At 35.3% G+C, this 18,141-nt stretch overlaps 1 protein-coding gene across 1 annotated transcript in view; it reads right to left on the bottom strand.

Annotated features, from left to right (window-relative positions):
* Positions 1-18,141, bottom strand: part of LOC146138955 (uncharacterized) — a 54,173-nt gene that overhangs the window by 11,694 nt on the left and 24,338 nt on the right. Inside the window, exons 31-58 of the mRNA XM_083394746.1 lie at positions 18,038-18,087; positions 17,444-17,663; positions 17,068-17,137; positions 16,543-16,639; positions 16,081-16,195; positions 15,743-15,795; positions 15,115-15,325; positions 14,705-14,757; positions 14,004-14,193; positions 12,991-13,043; positions 12,256-12,451; positions 11,453-11,595; positions 10,937-11,035; positions 9,974-10,079; positions 9,297-9,415; positions 8,507-8,660; positions 7,840-8,020; positions 7,428-7,527; positions 6,638-6,842; positions 5,853-5,954; positions 5,651-5,691; positions 5,061-5,188; positions 4,262-4,434; positions 3,656-3,739; positions 3,038-3,179; positions 1,757-1,902; positions 1,022-1,186; positions 113-304 (exon numbers count right to left, since the gene is read on the bottom strand). Coding sequence (XP_083250872.1) covers positions 113-304; positions 1,022-1,186; positions 1,757-1,902; positions 3,038-3,179; positions 3,656-3,739; positions 4,262-4,434; positions 5,061-5,188; positions 5,651-5,691; positions 5,853-5,954; positions 6,638-6,842; positions 7,428-7,527; positions 7,840-8,020; positions 8,507-8,660; positions 9,297-9,415; positions 9,974-10,079; positions 10,937-11,035; positions 11,453-11,595; positions 12,256-12,451; positions 12,991-13,043; positions 14,004-14,193; positions 14,705-14,757; positions 15,115-15,325; positions 15,743-15,795; positions 16,081-16,195; positions 16,543-16,639; positions 17,068-17,137; positions 17,444-17,663; positions 18,038-18,087 — 3,588 coding nt within the window. The remainder of the gene's footprint in view (positions 1-112; positions 305-1,021; positions 1,187-1,756; positions 1,903-3,037; positions 3,180-3,655; positions 3,740-4,261; positions 4,435-5,060; positions 5,189-5,650; positions 5,692-5,852; positions 5,955-6,637; positions 6,843-7,427; positions 7,528-7,839; positions 8,021-8,506; positions 8,661-9,296; positions 9,416-9,973; positions 10,080-10,936; positions 11,036-11,452; positions 11,596-12,255; positions 12,452-12,990; positions 13,044-14,003; positions 14,194-14,704; positions 14,758-15,114; positions 15,326-15,742; positions 15,796-16,080; positions 16,196-16,542; positions 16,640-17,067; positions 17,138-17,443; positions 17,664-18,037; positions 18,088-18,141) is intronic.

An 18,141-nucleotide genomic window follows, 5' to 3' on the forward strand; every position in this document is an offset into this window, starting at 1 on the left:
TAAATATTGAAAGTATGTTTCGTATTGATGGTAATATTAAAGCATAAAACAAAAATAAACATTGTTTCAAAACATTTGTCCCAACAATCGTCATTATGACGCAACAACTCACCGCATTGTCTTTGCACGCAACCGCAATTATCGACGTCATCGACCTTGTGGTAGCATACGTCACATGGTTCCGGTTCGACGCACACGGTCTTGTTGACGATGTAGGGACAACCTTGCTTGATGACCTTGGACTTGTCGACGAGACAGAATCGATCCCAACATTCAGAACGCGGATGAATCCACTTCTCGTTCTCTGCGGATGAATACAAGAAACGTGATGACGTAATGTGAATATTTGAACAATTTAAATCATGTCACATTTAACAATGTGTGTTGTTGTTGGAAGGAATATTTAAATAGTTTATTAAAAAAGGTAAAAGTATAAAATATTTTTTTATGACTTGTTTATTTTTGGTGTTATACAAGATTTCAAGTAATATTCCTGCTTTTATCTGTTTTTCTTAAACAGTTTTTAACTTTTATACCGCAAATGTATTCATCAACAGCATAACAAGGGTGGAAAGCGTTTGTATATATTTGTAAAAAAAACTTAGACTGAAGTGGTTATTTCTTTTAGTGATACTCAATAAACAGCTTTGTTTTCAAATACCATATTCGGCGAAGCAAATCAAGCAAAATGGTAAATATAAAACATATATAAATGTTTTTCTCCGTATAGTATGGATTTTTGCCTTTTAGCAGATTACAGAGTAGAACATGTATACTGAAGACTCGAAGAATCCCTTATTACAGATATATTTAGCAAATTAATGATTTATTTTCTTACTCAATGCTCCTTCCCGCAAATTACAATTTTTTGCACACTAATAAAACAATGATTTTTCACGAGAATTATTGATTTATTTGCCTAATTATTGTTTTGCCTCAAATTACTTCTATTCAGTAAATAAATGATTTTTATTTCCGTATATTCTGCACAAACACGTTTTTTTTATCCTTATCAACCCACTATCGTGCTCTTGTTGGTCGAACTCGTCCACGCAGACATCGGGGCACTCGCAATAGTGAGGGCAGCATTCGTTCTTCGTCTTCACAGCGTCAGTCTTCATCACAGTGAAGGGGAAGTACTTCTCCTCGCAGTCCGCTTGTGACGTCACATTGCAAACCATCGGCACTGCAAAGGTAAAACTAGGATGTTAATAATTATTTTTGTTTTACAATATTTTTAGGGTTAAATGAACATACTGTTGCTACCAGGTATTGTTTGAATCGTAAAATTATTCTTCAGGCAAAATTTGACTTTAGGAAATGCATGTCATTTAATTTTAATAGATGCAAAAATATGTGTTTTAACTAACTAAGTTTTCGCTTTATAAAAACGATGCTAATAAAACGATTTTTTACTAAAAAAAATCTGCCACTTTTGAATTATTTTTTAAATAAAAATGTCGTTTTTAATTTTTAGATGCACTGATGAAAAGTCATTGCTTTTAATTTAAACAAACAAAAATAAACTAATTTAAAACGTGAAATAATATTAGCCTTACTATTTTGGGATTGGTACCCTAACGCTTTAATTATCTTAGTTTCAACTGGAAACACATTTCCTATATATAATATACTTTTTGCTACAAAAAGTCGGCAAGTATGATAAAAATCTCTGTCGGGCGAACCAGTTAAAACAAAATAAATTAGCTCACTTTAAAAAAAATGAATAAATTTTTTCAAACACATTGCCCCTCACCGCACTCAAGTTGTGTGCAGCAATACTCGTCCTTGCTGCTCATTGTGACGTGACAGTTGGGGCAAGGGGTGGGTTCTTGGCAGGGTACTCCCTCCACTTGAGGGCACTCGTCGGGGTCACCCTCCCTCGAGAAGCGACATGTGTATCTGGGGGGCAAAAAAGTGGGTTTAGGGGGTGGCAAAAGGAGGGTGGTCATATTTGCCCAACTTGTATTATTACAAAAACACTGAATTACTAAAGAGAAGTTTTGTCCGTTTGGATAATAACCTAAAAATAATCCACCTAATTTTAAAACAACCAAAAATACAAAAAAACAATTAATCCACCTAATTTTAAAACAACCAAAAATACAAAAAACAATTAATCCACCTAATTTTAAAAACAACCAAAAATACAAAAAAACAATTAATCCACCTAATTTTAAAAACAACACCAAATACAAAAAAAACCCATTAATCTACCTAATTTTAAAAACAACGACACTTGGAAAACAACAAGATTTATATTTAACTTAGTAATTTCAATAAAGTATAATTGATAATAACCTAAAATATTGTAAAGGTTAACGGGCTTTTGTGAAGTATTTGTCCAGCTTGTATTATAACGAAAATTAATTGTTCTGTACAAGCTTGCCAAACATATTCATGAAATAAAAGACGACCAAAACTTTTTCCCTCCCTCGAGAAGCGGCAAGTGTGTCTGGGGGTGAAACTTCTAAAGTCGGTGAGGGGGTTACATTTTTAAAGTCTGTTAGGGGGGTGAAACTTTAAAACTATTTTTATTCCAAGTACGCAAAATTTTAAATATAACTTTCATTTTATAATACTTTTTTGAAATAGCATATTGATAGTAAACTACATTGTAAAGCTTAAAGGGGTAACAGGGTTCTGTGAACATTTGCCTGACTTAAATTAGCATAAAACACCGATTTTCTCATGAAGGGTTTTCTCAACAAGAATTTATTTTTAAAATAAAGCAGAGAATGTAAGTTGAAATTCTAATTTTGTTTACTTTGGTTGTTGTTAAGAAACAACAAAGTGGCTTCTTGTATATTATTGAAATTCGTAGCATTTAAATAAATATAAAAATACAGGAAAAAGATAAGAATATCTTTATTAATAAACATTACATAAAACGTTGGTCACAGTTTTGTAGCAATGCATTACTATATTCATTATTCATGGATAAAATGTGGAGGCACTTAACATTGCTTATTTAACACTTTTTGGTGTTTTAACTTTTAACACAAACCCCTTGTGACGTGAACAAAGGACAACAAACCTCCTCTTAGTTCCGCATTCTTGATCTTCAAACTCCTCCCATTGTTGTCCAACATCCCTGAGTGTTCCGTTTGTGTCGTAACAGCCGAGAGGACATTCGCACACGTTTCCAACCGGACAGCAGGGGTAGTATTCGTGCAAATCTGGGGTAAAAAGGAAGTTATTCGTGCAAATCTGGGGTAAAAAGGAGGTTATTCGTGCAAATCTGGGGTAAAAAGGGGTTATTCGTGCAAATCTGGGGTAAAAAGGGGGTTATTCGTGCAAATCTGGGGTTAAAAAGGAGGTTATTCGTGCAAATCTGGGGTAAAAAGGGGTTATTCGTGCAAATCTGGGGTAAAAAGGGGGTTATTCGTGCAAATCTGGAGGGAAAAGTTTTTTTTTCGGGTCCTATTGTTAAAAAGTCGAGTTATGCACAGTTAAATAATGGCCCAGAAACGAGCAAAAAATAAAGTTTGAGGAAAAAACAATACTCTTAAAATTTTTGACAAAATATGTAAAAAACTAAAAATAAGTAAATAAAGTCAAAAACGAATACAAAGATATTAATTCAACAAATGTATTGCTGGGACTTTGTAAGTATTGTTTTGTTACAATGTCTGCATTATGACGTCACAATTACCTTTGAGGGTGACTTCGACGACCCTTGACTTAGGGGGAGGGCAGGTGGTTCGGTTGAAGGGGTAGGGGGGGCATTTGTAGTCCTCTGCGAAAAAACAGGGGTTGTTAGCACTAAGGTCTGGTTCGTAATTTATTATTTTAAACTATAACGAAACACTCCTACATTAGGTTTGTTTGGTAAAATGTAAAAAAAATAAATTATGTTTTATTTAAAGGTTTAACGTGAAAATGTCTACACTATTTGGCGATAATGTGAAAAAAGTTTGTACATACAGTACAATTACCGGCAAATGAATCTAAATTGAAATAAATTGAAAACAAACCTGTAGACTATGTTGCGAACTTTTAAACAAAGAAAAAATCTATCTAAAAAACAAAACTAAATTCAGACTTCCTTTAAAAATTCGTTCAAAATTATTTAAATTCACAAACACTTTGTTGGTATATTTTTAGAACCAAATTCCAATCCACATGTTTTCACATAATTGAAACATTTAATGCGCTTTAATCTGTTAGCCAAATCTTTTTAAATTTTTAAAATGGTATTTAAACCCACCAATTCACCCTAATTTAAAACCCACAAATCAACCCCAATTCATATTCTCACCACAGACGCTGACAGGGCAGTTGCACTTGTCCTTAACGATGGTGGTTGTCTGACACTCGCTGCAGTTCTTGGGCAGTGGGCAACCGATTGCGCGAGCTACTGGACACATGGAGGGATCTTGCTGGCACTCCGAGTATATGAAGGTTGCCAGGCGTGTGCCTTCCATCATCGTACTGAGTGGGGGAAATTAGTTTAAACGGGGGAGTATGTAAAGTTCGGGGGAATATGGTAAAACTTTTTAAAACTTTTAAAAAACTTTTTAGCATTGTACGTAGTTAGACTACATTGATGGAAAGGATCTTGCTGGCACTTCGAGTATATGAAGGTAGCGAGGCGTGTGCCTTCCATCATCGTACTGAGTGGGGGAAATTAGTTTAAACGGGGGAATATTTAAAATTTAGGGTAAAAAGAAACATTTCAGGGAAACTACCTGGATTTTTATAGGAAAATATAAAGAAAATATTTACCTAGATAGTTTTCAAAAAGTGTTTAATAAAAAAAACGTTTTAACGCTAAACGTATTTAGACTACACATTTTTGGTAAATCATCAACATATTTCTGAAAGTCTATTTGTTTAGTGGCGTAAATTTTACTTGATGTGATTTTCGTCTTACAATGTAAAATATTTTTTTTTAAGATTTACCAGTATTATTTGAATATAAATCAATTAAATATTCTTTAAACAAGGAAATTGTGCGTAGCACCACCTTTAACTTGCATTTTATCGTTAATTAGGCTCAAATGAATCACATTTTAAACGATAAACCCAACCCTCTTCATTTAAAACCCGAACCTTACCGGTAATCCAGATTATCCTTGATGTCGTCGATCTGGTCAGGACCAAGTTGCATCATATCTAGAGCTGCTCCTGGAATCTCACATCTCATGCGCTCGCAACTCTCGTAATCCCACCAAACCTCGTACGGCTGAGCATGTAAAAACACACGGTAAGCGAGTTAAACAATAAAACGAATCAAGAAAATATGCGATGTGTATGTAAACATAATCTTTAGAAGTCACGTTACAAATTTAAACTAAAATTGCCCCAAAAAATTAACAAACTGTAATCTGAGATTCAGAAGTTTTACTTATAGCCCGGTAAAACTAGTCTTGAATGAGATTCGAACCAATGACCTCTACCAAACTATGAATGTTTGTAAATAAATTCAAACGTTTATTTACAGCAAAAAATAGTAGAACGGGTGGCTTGAAAATTGCCCAAAAATTGAGTTGCCATGTGAGAATAGCCGTACAAAGGTAAAAACTCACAACCTCGCTTAACAAACTTCCATAAGACTTTTATTTGCTTCAGGAGAAGGCAAAAAATTATAAACCTGTTTTCTGTGATAGTTTTTTCAAATATTTTTTCCCTCTTATAAATTACTGACCTTGCGTCTGATTCCCTTGTACAAGCATTGGCTGTCACAAACTGAAAAATAAAATGAACATTTTGATAAAAAAACAGCAAAGCTGGCTAGCAGCTGTTTTTTGTAAATGCAACATAAGGCAACATTTTTAAACAAAGTCCAACGTTACACCACTAATAACCACTAACAACCGCAGCAGTTGCCGCATTTTACCACAACTTACCGCAACAGTTTCGGCTGGGGAAGCATTCGTCCTCGGTTGCCAGGGAAACGATCTTCTGATTGGCTGCTGGCTCCACGCATTGTACGGGGTCGTTTAGGGGTGCTGCGTGATTTAAACATAAGGGTGTTGTGACGTCATAATAGCTTTGTGTTTACTTTCAAATGACGCAAGATTATGTTTACTTTATCTGTTATCACTCACAGAAATACAATGCTTTGAATATAAATGTAGAAAGGCGAATAAAAAATTCTAAATAACTGGCATTTTAATAAAAAAAAATAGTGATTTTACTTCTTCAGCAAAAAGTTGGTAGTTTTATAGACCTGGTTTGAAATATTTTCTTTAAATACTGAACATATAGATACAAACTAATTTTAAACAGTTACACTTTCTCAAAACTGTAAAAAAAATCTTGATAAACCACAGAAAAAAAAATCATACCAAACATAAACAAAATGTAAACAATATATATATCAATGTAATTATTTTGCATAAATCATGGTTATATCGTCACTGGAAAACCAAAGAGACTTATGTCCAATTTTTGATAAAACTGGGTTAAGGTAGTTTTGTAATATTTGGACATAAAGCCATTTTATGGCACTGAAACATCTTTATAAAGATGCACCACTCAAAGAGATTTATGTCCGGACATAAGTCTTTTCAAAAAACACATTTCAAGTTTTTTGGAAGGCGGTAAAAGTGGAAAAATGGACATAAAGCTTTTTGGTTTTCCAGCGACGATATGCGCACACACTTTATTCAACACTCCAAGTTGTACTTACGGCAGGTGACGTATTCACACTCGCACACATCCAACTTGATCGTCTTGTTCTGGCATTTCTCGCATTCTTTGGTGTCAACAACGCAAGGATCTCGAAGTTCTTTGGTGGGGCACTTGCCCTCCGACCAATCAGCATCTGACACGTAGCACTGACGCTTCACGCAACCGTTAGGGTCTTCCTCGTAATCGTACCATTCAGTGCCGTTCTGAAGGAAACAATATATTTGTTGATTTTTTGTTATTTGTGCTAGGTTTCTCATTTCTAAATAAATGCGATTGCTATTGTTACTTTTTTTAATTTGTGAACATTTGCCGTTCTAAAGAAAAAAATTATGATTTTTTGCTTTTGTTGTAGGTTTTTCATTCCTAAATGCGATTTATATTGCTCCTTTTTCAATTTTTTAAAATTATTCTCTAATAAACACTATTTCAACTTAAACTACCTATTATACTAAGTGTTCTGAAAACAAGAGATTTTTTTGGTGAAGTTTAAATTAATTTGCTCGTTTATAAGCAAATCTGATTAAAATATATAATGCTTTTTCAATTTGTAAATATTTTTTGAACAAAACACATTTGTTTTTGCCTATTTTTGTTAAAATACCCGAAAAACAAAATGTTATTGGAAATAAGAGAGTTTTTGGCAAAGTTATGCTTTCCTAAAATAAGTAGATATTAGGTCATGAGGCGTCCGAATGTGAAGTCAGCAATGAGCGCAACATTGTACCTTTAGGATCAGCCTAAGTTTTGTAAATGTGTGTCGCTATTAGATCCACTTGCCACCAACTCACCGCAATCTTGTCGCCGTTATGCTTGCAGATCAACTCAGGCTTGCAATCGAAAATATCGCAGCAGAACTCTGGCACTGTGCGCGGCTGACGAAGGTACGAGCTGTGGAAATATATATTGACGTCACACACGGGAACAAATGACGTCATAAACGAAAACACGTGGCTTCATAAACGAAAGGTGATCGACAAAAGTATCAATAGCATTCGAATTTCTGTGCAGGGCCTTATTAAAAAAATGTCAAATTCAGTAATAATATGGCACTTTTTGTTTAACATGATGTTGTTAGTTTAACAAGTCAGGCTTTTTTTGGTTTAAAAACTATAAGTTTTAACATAAAACTTTGAAATGTATATCGGCTTAAAAACAACAACAAATATAAAAGTCAAGTTTCTAAACACGTTTCCCACTCACTAGTAGCAGTCAGTGCAGTTAGGCTTTGGTTCCAAGCAAGGTACATCTTCGTAAGTTTCCAGGAAGCACTTTTCAGGGTCCTGTTCATCCACGGTGTCGGTGCACACGTAATTGCGACAGTCCTTCGTCCACTTGTCACCAACCTTGTACGACTCACCCTCGAACATACACACGTTGCAGACTGGAACACAAAGAGACGGACAAACGGTGAGGCGGCGCGAAAAGGAAAAATTAGGACAAAATTATCAAAGTCCATACAGAGGTAAGTATCATGTTGGACGTTTTGAATAAATATTTATTCATTTTAAACATAGACTACCTCTGTATGGGCTTTAATATTCCTACCACGTCTTACTACAACCACCAACAATTATGCTTAAAAGACAAAATTAATTTAATTTTTTAAGCAGGTAAGTATACAATTCCTAGAAGGCATTTTATTTTATTTTTTAATTGCTAAAATCGCAATAAACTAATTAAAATGAATATACATTTGTAAATTTTTTTATGTTTAAATACAACTTTCAATCATGTTACTATAATGGTAAAATCTAGCTTTGTTTCCCACTTAAGGTGAAAAATTTGCTATAAGTAATATAAGTATCCGTTTTTTTTATAATCATTATTTGCATTAACAGTTTTTTTTACAATGTTTATCAATACTTACTGCACTTGAAGACATCACAGCACTTCTGGTCAGGGTAGCAGCAACTCTTCTCCTCATCCTTAACCTTCTTGTAGTCGGGATGGCATTCGACTTCTTTAGGACATGGGTTGCGTTCAACAGTGACGTTGTGGCATTCCTTGTCCTTACCAACGTCCTGCAAGTAAGTTGACAAGTTTATATAAACAGTACAATATATTACATTGGATCGTAGATGTATTAGACCTACTTTACATGATACGCTTGCCACCCGTGCCTTTCTAACTATAACTAAAAACCTATATTTGTTCAACGACATTTTTTACTTGTCCTTACCGACGTTCTACAAGCAAGTTGGCAAATAAGCAATACAATACATTAGATATCAACTTTTATTTCGTTGTGTCTCCTTTTAAATATACACCGTGACCCCCTGCATATAACTAATTAATGTTTCACAGGCAGATAAATAGAAAAAAACACCACCTATTTAATTGGTTCCCATATTATCTATATATAACTAAAAAAACATTTTTTACGCATTTACATCTGCCAAAAATTAATTCACACTCGTTTTGCTCGCCAGGTGCGCCGCCACATTTTTAAAGATCTATAGTGCACCGTGACTTATAAAAGTTTAAGAAATACTGACTTAAGTAACTCAAAACCAGTTTAATTCAAATTGGAACTCTAATCCCTATGTATCTCATGATGGGCCAAGTGACCCAGAACGACCCTTTGAGGATAGTTGACCTGAAATAACCCATTGTAGCTAAATTTCTAGATGCTACAACAGCGAGATTCTAACACTTACCTTAACAGCGAAGCACTTGTAAGTATCGTAGCATCCAAGTTCTACATTTCCTTCAGTCCAAGTGGAGCCGACCGTCTTGTCCATAAGCACATCTTGCTCGAACTTGCAGTAAGGGCAGCCTGCCACATACAGACATGCGTGTTACAGAGAGACTATATTAAGCGTTGGGGTGCTGTGGTAATTGCTTGGGTTTCAGAAGATACTAAAGCTTCCTATAGTTTAACTCGTACAGACAGACGCACGTGTCATAGAGAGACTCTATACTGATTTATATGGGTTAAGAGTGGTTATTGACTATGAAGTTGGAATAAAGTTGCACTCACGAAAACATTTAAGTGTTGAAAATGAATAAGAGTTATTCGAACTGTTTAAAATGGTAACTACTTCTAAATTGGTTTTGAGATTCTTATTATACGTAACATTTAAATTTTACAAAAAAGCTCATAATACTAAACGCATAGTTTCAAATACTCTACTAAAGTTTAGTTAACAAAAAGTATAAAAGGTAACCAAAATTACCAGAAACATAAACCCAATGCGAATTTTCATTGTGCCACAAAAGGTCTTTTTATAGAGCTAAAATAAACTACTAACAGTCAGTTTTTGGGTTTCTGAAATTCATAAACCCTCTGACCCTCGTGATAGGCCTTATCATATGATATGGTGATGCAACTCACGGCATTCGATGAGGAATGTGCATCCGCATTCATCCACATCCGTGATCGCCTCATCATATGGACTCGGGCATTTCTCGACTTCCTTGCATGGAACTCGTGTGCACGCCTGCAAACATATGATCATCGTGAGTATCATATGAACATAGAGAGTACAATCATACGTCAATGTGAATAGAATCATATAATAATCGTGAGGGTTAGTCAAATTTGCCGTTAAACACAATTAGTACAATTATGTCATTACTGTAATGAGTATTCGTGATTAAGATTATGATCACGGCAAATACAATCATATGACTAAAGTAACCGTGAGTATGTGAGTGAAAGTAGCTCACGTGACACGTGACCACATGCCATTTTTACATATTTTAATTGTAGATCTAACATTATAGAGATAAATATTTGTAGTATTGTTTCAGTTCTGACTTTGGGGTATCTTAAGGAAACCAATGAACACAATTTCAATAACAGGATCAATCTGCGTATGCGTATCTCAATTCCTTTGTTATTAATTATTTTGCTTTTTTAATCCATGTGCTCAGTGCGACTGTGCAAAGTATTGGAGTTTTTTCTGTGTGCAATGTAGGCGTATGTAAGTGTGTTTGTTTGTGTAACGTGTCTCTGCCTGTATGTAAGGGGCACATACTTCGTTTCTGCATGTGTATGTGTTCCTGCATGTGTATGTGTTTCTGCATGTGTATGTGTTTCTGTATGTGTATGTGTTTCTGTATGTGTATGTGTTTCTGTATGTGTATGTGTTTCCCGGCGTGGGTATATTATGCCTATGTGTAAGTGTGGGTAAGCCTATATTTCTCCGTCTCTTTATGTACGAGGGGGTCAACAAACCTCCTTCCTGCACCTGTCTTCGTGTTCTTCATTACTGCTTATGTAAGTGTGTATGTTTGTATGTATGTGTTTCTCTCTGTATGTCTGTTTATATGAATGTACAGGGGGTCAACATACCTCCTTCCTGCAACCATCTTCATCCTCGTCATTGTTACAAACACAATCCTCGCACTTGCGCTCCCCCTGGCGGTAGATTCGACGCCATTGCTCGTCGGGCTGAAAATAAAATAGGCCTGTTTGAATAAAAGGTGTCGTCAGACCTGAAAAGAAAGTTAGTTTATATCAAAATTAAATGCATATTCTCATTATATTTACAGAAGTTGTTGTATAAATTGTGGTCAGCAGATAATTTTATGTTTAAAGATTCAAAATAAATTCAATTTTAAAATGATGATCTCAGGTAACGTCAGTTTATTTTAGTATAATAAATTAAAAATAAAAATAATTATAAATTAATAATTTTAGTGCCATCCTTGATTTAAAAAGAAACTTAACTTGTACGAATCAGTTCAAAACAAGTCCATTCCCATTTATTTATTTTTTCATTGTTTATTGGGTTATTTAATTTACTTAGTACTCATCCTGTATGTATTTATACATTACACATTGTTTATTGTTTATTGTATACTTTACCCCGTATGTCCTGTTGTCGAACTGGTCCCAGCAGACATGATCACACGTGCAGTTGTAGCAAGGAGCTTTGCACGGGTCAGATGCTACGATGTCACGCTGGTAAGGGTAGTCGCACTTTATCAGGGGACAGCGGGCAATCTCCTCTGCAATAAAGTAAGGGGTATTCGCTTTGTTAAAACAGGGGGGGGGGTGGTGATATAGGCAATTTTAAATCTAGCGCGCAAAAAAGTCGTAAATTGTTATTAATCAACCGAGTCCACAGATATGTTTACGCAGCTATGACATGAAGCACTTTAACACTCGCGTATCTCTCCTATAATTTTGAACTAAATCCAAGGCAAGTATTTTTAGGAAAAAAGTCATGTTCCAGTGAAGGTATTATTAGAGTATTACTTCTTAGAAAGTTAACGTAACTAACTTTTGATAAAGGCGTTTATTCTTGGAATTTACGCCAATTGGGATCCAATTTGTTTTTTCAAAATATAATAGGTATGACAGAAAACATCCTGTGTCAAAAAATCCAAGCTACCTTCTAGACTTGACACTTTACAATTACATTTAGATTTTGACTTATTTTATTTGCTGGGTTAAATCCTTTAAAGACAAAAAAAGTTAAGAATAAGTTTATAAAGAAAAATAGAAAAATGATTTTCATCGTTAAATACATGACGTGAGAAGAAAATTCATCAAGCTAAAATAAAAAAGGAAAAAAGTGCAAGATAAGTACACGAAGAAAGAATTAAAAATATTTGCAAATTTCTTTAAAAAAGTCAGAACTAAAATTAAACCCGCAAATAACTCACCACAGATGTACTTCGTGCATCCACAATCGTCCTTTGTCTCGCCGACTATGACGTGACAAGTGGGGCACGGGTCGGGCTTGTGGCAGATCTGCTCGTGGAACGGGCATTCTGATTGGTTGAGACGAGGTCCTGTGGCGCCATCTAACGGATCGGTGCAGTGGTGCCAACAACCGTTCATTTGCCATTCCGTGTTGGGCTGAAAATTAACGAAAAATAAAGTTGCAAATAGAATTATCTACAACAGGCAATACATCAATAGATAGAAATTGCTCTTCGTGTAAAAAAAATACCAAAAAATAATGGTTGTTTCGGGGTGAAATGTGAACATAATGCGTAATTCGTTAATTGGACCATTATTTGTAATCTTGCCTAAAATTAGATTAAGAAAACCGATAAATGTTATTATTATTTGTTAAAACGTAACAAGAATTGTGGATTGCTCACAATTTTGTTAGTCCAGAAAGTAAATTGGGTACACCGATATAATTTTCAAGTAAATATAATTAAATTAAAAAACAACTGTTGTTAAAAAGTAGAAATTTGGAAGTTACTGTGTGAATTACGTTTTCTATACATTTTTATTTTGACAGAACGAATAATTAATGACAAAAATACGACTTTTTGCGACTTTTATAACTAATTTAAATAAAATAATTCCACAAAGAGAAATAATACTTCCATTCATAAACACTTTAATTAGAGTGAATTATCTCAAAATCTACAAGAAATACTCACAGGGTAAACGCTGGTGGTCCCATTGTCGGTGACGAAGCACTTTTCGTCGCATTCTGTGGAGTAACAATTAATACGAGTAATGATTTTTGTATTGTTTACGCAATTTCTCAAGTATTAGGGAATCTTGATCTGAACCAATCTCAACAAATCTAACTATGTGAACTAAATCAAACGCCGACCTAATTATGGGTCGTGACGTAGGTTTTTTTAAGGTTTAGTTTGGCTGACCGCTAATTAGTTTTAAGAGACCGCAAGTGTTTCATTTAAATGCCAAAATGTTGCAATTCCAAAATTTGGGAAACCGCTGGAGAAATTTGGGAAACACCTTTAAAGAAAACACTGGTTGTGACCTATAGGTTGAGATGCACTGACTTAAAGCGACAAACGTTAGACACACAGTACGTGATATCCAAAGTTAATAAAACCTTGGTTTAGGTAAATAATAAATCATTATAATAAACAATTACCAACCTAAAAAACTGACAACAAATTTAGGATAAAATACTAAGCAAGCTTTCTGCTAGTAAAGGTAAGATGCTAGAGTAACGCCCAGCTTATTCCAGCACTGATAGTCGGGTATAGTTGTCCACCGTATATAAGAGGTATTCACAACATTTTGTGAACTATTAATGTTACATCATCTTTGCCAGTAATTGCCGATTTCTATGAGAAAATGTGCTGTAATCGTTGTGAACTAACTTTTTGATACATGCATTTTTTCTTTTTTGCCTGACTGCCGTGGCGCAAGCTGTGTAAAGTTTGAATACTGTTGTATGATATGCAATAGTACTCGCAAGCAGCCTGCAGCCATATTCGAACTTTCACCGACAGTGTGTAAAACTTCCGCTCGGTTTAATTAACGTGATGATATTGATATGCCTATTGATTTTTATATCGCTTCTTACCTCAGTTTACCTGTTAAGTTAACAGGGTGCACGAGTTCGTCACTACAACTTTAAGTCACCGATCCAAAACCAAATCAAAAAAGGTTGAAGAGCACTGTAATAACTTACCGCATCTGAATGTATCGCAGCACCCGAACTGGTCTTTCCCTGTGATCACACTATGCATTCTATCCGGGCAATCCGGGGCGGCAGAGCACGTCTCGTTGGCGTAGTTGATTGTTTTGAAGCATCCGTCCTCAGCCCTGACGCCGCGGATACATTTGAACTTGAGGCATTGTTTGTTCCACGTGTCTCCGATCTACGTCATAACGGCTATTGTTAGCTACTGTGACAAAACAATTTTAAGGGCATTGTGTTTTAAAACGCTTGCTTTTTCCGGATACAAGTTGCTTTTTTGCTTTTTTCGGGAATTTAACCCCTTAGTTTTGTAATTATGAACGTAATAATTTAAAAATAAAAACAGTTTAATAAGTTATTTTGAGTTTTCAATTTTTTTAAACTCCGATCTATGTCAAAATGGCCTTTGTTAGTTTATGTAACAAAGCAATGGATTGGGGAATGAAATGATATGTTTCCATGACTAGAATTTAAAACAAGTTACTTAATTTGGCTACAAGGAATTTAGCTTGTTACATCAGCACAATCATAGCAAATATGCATTTATTTGGTTATTTTGGCTTTATTTTGATGAAAAATAAAAAAAATGTCTGCTTTTTATGAAGTTCCAAAATTACACGTCGGTTGAATTGTACAAATCAAGCTAAAAAAGGTAAATGTAAAATGAAGTTTAAAATGAAACGATCACTTACGGCTCTTAGCACTTTGTTGTTCTGGATGTTGTAATCAACGCAAGAATCACATTCTGTTGAAACAATTAAATGTTACAAATAACTTTCCATAAACTTATCCGTGGTTAAGTTTGAATATTAAAAAATTTATATAAATTAAACATAAAATAGTCAATTTTGGGGACAAGTTAATCATAGTTAATTTGGGGAAAATAAGTTAAACATAAAGTAGTTTAGAAACTTTAGTACAAGCAATTGGTTAATTTACAATATTTTTGCGAGCAATTTACCTCTCAAACCATAAGAACATTTTTAAAAAAAGTTAAAAAATGAAAAAAAACACTTAACTGATGATCACAAAAAACGCAAAAACATTATAAAAAATCACCACAAATGCGCAAAAAACACAAAACCCTCCAGCCTTCACATACCGCATTCTCCCCAGGGGCAGCAATCCTCAGTCCTTGTCTTGTTGACCCACACGTACCCAGGGGTGCATGTTGGGGTGGGGCCGGTCGTACACGCCTCCTGGACCTTCTTGATCTGGGGGCAGTCCCACTCTGTGCTTTTCTCGTAACAAGTGTCAGTGTAGCAACAATTCGACTCGGCGGGTTCGCGACACCAGTAGCGGGAAGCATTGACCTGGGGTTAAAAACACGTGACCTGGGGTTAAAACTAGGCGGGTTTGCGGCACCAGTAGCGGGAAGCATTGACCTGGGGTTAAAATACGTGACCTGGGGTTAAAAATCATGAAAATTTTTACCTGGGGTTAAAATACGTGACCTAGGGTTAAAATATTGACATGGGGTTAAAATCGGACCTGGGGTTAAATAATTATGACGTGGGGTAAAAATTATGACCTCGGGTTAAATACGTGACCTGGGGTTAAAACTAGACGAGTTTGCGACACCAGTAGGAGAAGCGTTGACCTGGGGTCAAATATGCCAACAGTTTGAATTTAAATAGACAAAAACGTCCTACAAAATAATAAATAGACCATTCTGTCAACTTCACATTCGCAATTAAAACGTAAACACGTGTAAGAATTGAGTTAATCACCTGAATGGTTGAATCCATTTCTCCGGTCTCAGCGAATTGGCAAGTAATACAAACTGGAAGAAAAAATAGCTTAATAATAGGATAATAACTTGTTTTTAGGTAATGCCTATTTATAAGGCGAAATATATATTTATGTAAAACTTCAAAAATGATTTTTCTTATACCTCCTGATATTTTCCAACCTTCGTGATTCTGTTTAGTAGATCTTACAGTATGGATTAAAGGTCAACTAACTACCTTTGTTGGAGCAGGCTTACGTCCAATATAAACAGTATAAATAATAACATTAGTATTATTTTAAGACCCTTGTTAAACCACCTTATTTGTCCTGCACTTACCGCATTCGTACTTGACAGGGCAGCAAGGATCCCCAGTTGGATATTCCCTCAGTTCCTCAAACCACTCGCACACTTTGTCCTTCCCGCTATCAACACAACCTTGGACATCTTCCTCCTATAAGTGCAAGGTAGACATAATGATAGTAGCTTTGAGGGTAATCATGGCATGAAAATTTAGCCTATGAAGAGGTAACACAAGTTGGAATATTCAACAATAGATATTCACCTAATGGTTTAAGGAATTGAAAAAATTAAACAATCTCTTCAAACATTAAATTACACATTTATGCAAAAGAAATCCATCAAATAAAACAACATTTTAAGAAACATTCTAAAGTTGTGCTGGCCACTTGTATCACCATTACTCTATTAAAACAAAAAAGTAAAAAAAGCGTCCAACCGCTACACTTATGTTGGTTTCATTATCCTCTCGTTGCATACACTAGTTTTACGTTGACTTACCTGTTTGTTACATTGTGGTTCTGTGGCATCTGGGTGAGCCACGCATCTGTAGTTCTTGCAGTAAGTCTTCGGTCCAATGCTGGGAACTGGGTCGTAACTACAAGCAAACAAACAAGCAAAAGTCTGTTTAGAAGAGTACGCTAAAATTGTTCATGATCTGTATACACAAGCGAGCGTCAAGGAGCCCTAAATGCTTGTGTTGTCACATTTCCACATTTAGTCATTGTTCACTGACATACATTAACAGAGCAATTTAATATTATTGAAAAACCAACCATACCATACTTTAACATTTCGTTTAAACACGTCAGGCTTTTGAAAACTAGTTGCCAATAGAAAACCAATATTAAACTTTTTTGAATACCACGGTCGAGTTACAACAGATTCGAATTAAGGAACTGGCGATGCCGGTAAAGGCGAAATATATTCCTTAAAAATGTCTGACCCTGTTTTTTCTCGGGTTTGTAAACTTAGCCTTTTTTTGTTTGTTTAAGTTACAACAGGTTATATTATTTTGCAACTTACTTGAAAGTTTTGCTCCACGAATCACCGATAGTTCTTTCATCTTCGCAAGAATCCTCACGAATGATGCAATCTGTAGTGAAAAGACCAATTCGTTAAACTGCAAGTTCAAAACTTAGCCCTGTCAATAAACAACTTATATTGTCCAAATAAAGTCGTGTTAAACAATGTGTGACGTCCAAATGTGACATTGTCATTTGACAATATGTTAAGTCCTCTATGCGGCAGTGTCAAAATAAATGTGTAACGTCCAAATATGGTCATATCATTTGACAAAGTGAAACGTTAAAATGTGGTCGTGACAATAAACAATGTGTCACGTCAATATGTGTCGTGTCATTTAACAATAAGTTAAGTCCATATGAGGTCATGTCCTTACTCTTCTCGCAGTCCCTGCAGTTCTTGCAGACGGACGTGGTCGAATTGACACAGGTCAGTTCGTAAAAGATCGGGTCGTAGTCAGGGATTGGTTTCTCCTCCTCAGCGCAGATGTACAGATCTACAGTCCCGTTATAGCACAGGTCACCGTCGGTCGTAGCGGCGCACCATTCACGTTCGCATGTGTCCGTGTCAAGTGGGAAGAATATAGTTTGGCCGGGCTGTGGGTAAAGTAAGTATGGTTATTTGGGACTTAAGCGTTGCCCTAAATACGGATTTTACTTGAAATTATGTCACACTGGTTTAGGTTATTATCTCGACTTGATAAAGCACAGGTTGTGACCTGACAGCTGCTCTTAATAAGGGTTTCAGTTAAAATTGCGTTATCCTTTGTTTAAAAGAGCTTAAGTTACACCAAGTTATAAACCGAATATTATGATAAATTTAATTTTTAAGATGGAAAAGTTGATTTTGTTTACAAATAATAGCTGAAATCGCCATGTTGTGGCCCATAATGTCAAATATCGGCATTGGAGTTGAAATAGCAGAATACAGTAATTCAAACCCCCTAATTACCAAATAAAATCCCACAAACCTCGATCCTAAGAGTTGCTCCAGACTTGGTTTTGCAAACATCGCAAGTTTCTGAAAAATAGGACAAGTTAAGATTCGATGCAACATCTTTTAATAGTCTGAAGC

This window comes from Ascidiella aspersa, chromosome 7 (genome assembly GCF_963924565.1).
Source record: "Ascidiella aspersa chromosome 7, kaAscAspe10.2, whole genome shotgun sequence".
Classification (NCBI taxonomy): Eukaryota; Metazoa; Chordata; class Ascidiacea; order Phlebobranchia; family Ascidiidae; genus Ascidiella; species Ascidiella aspersa.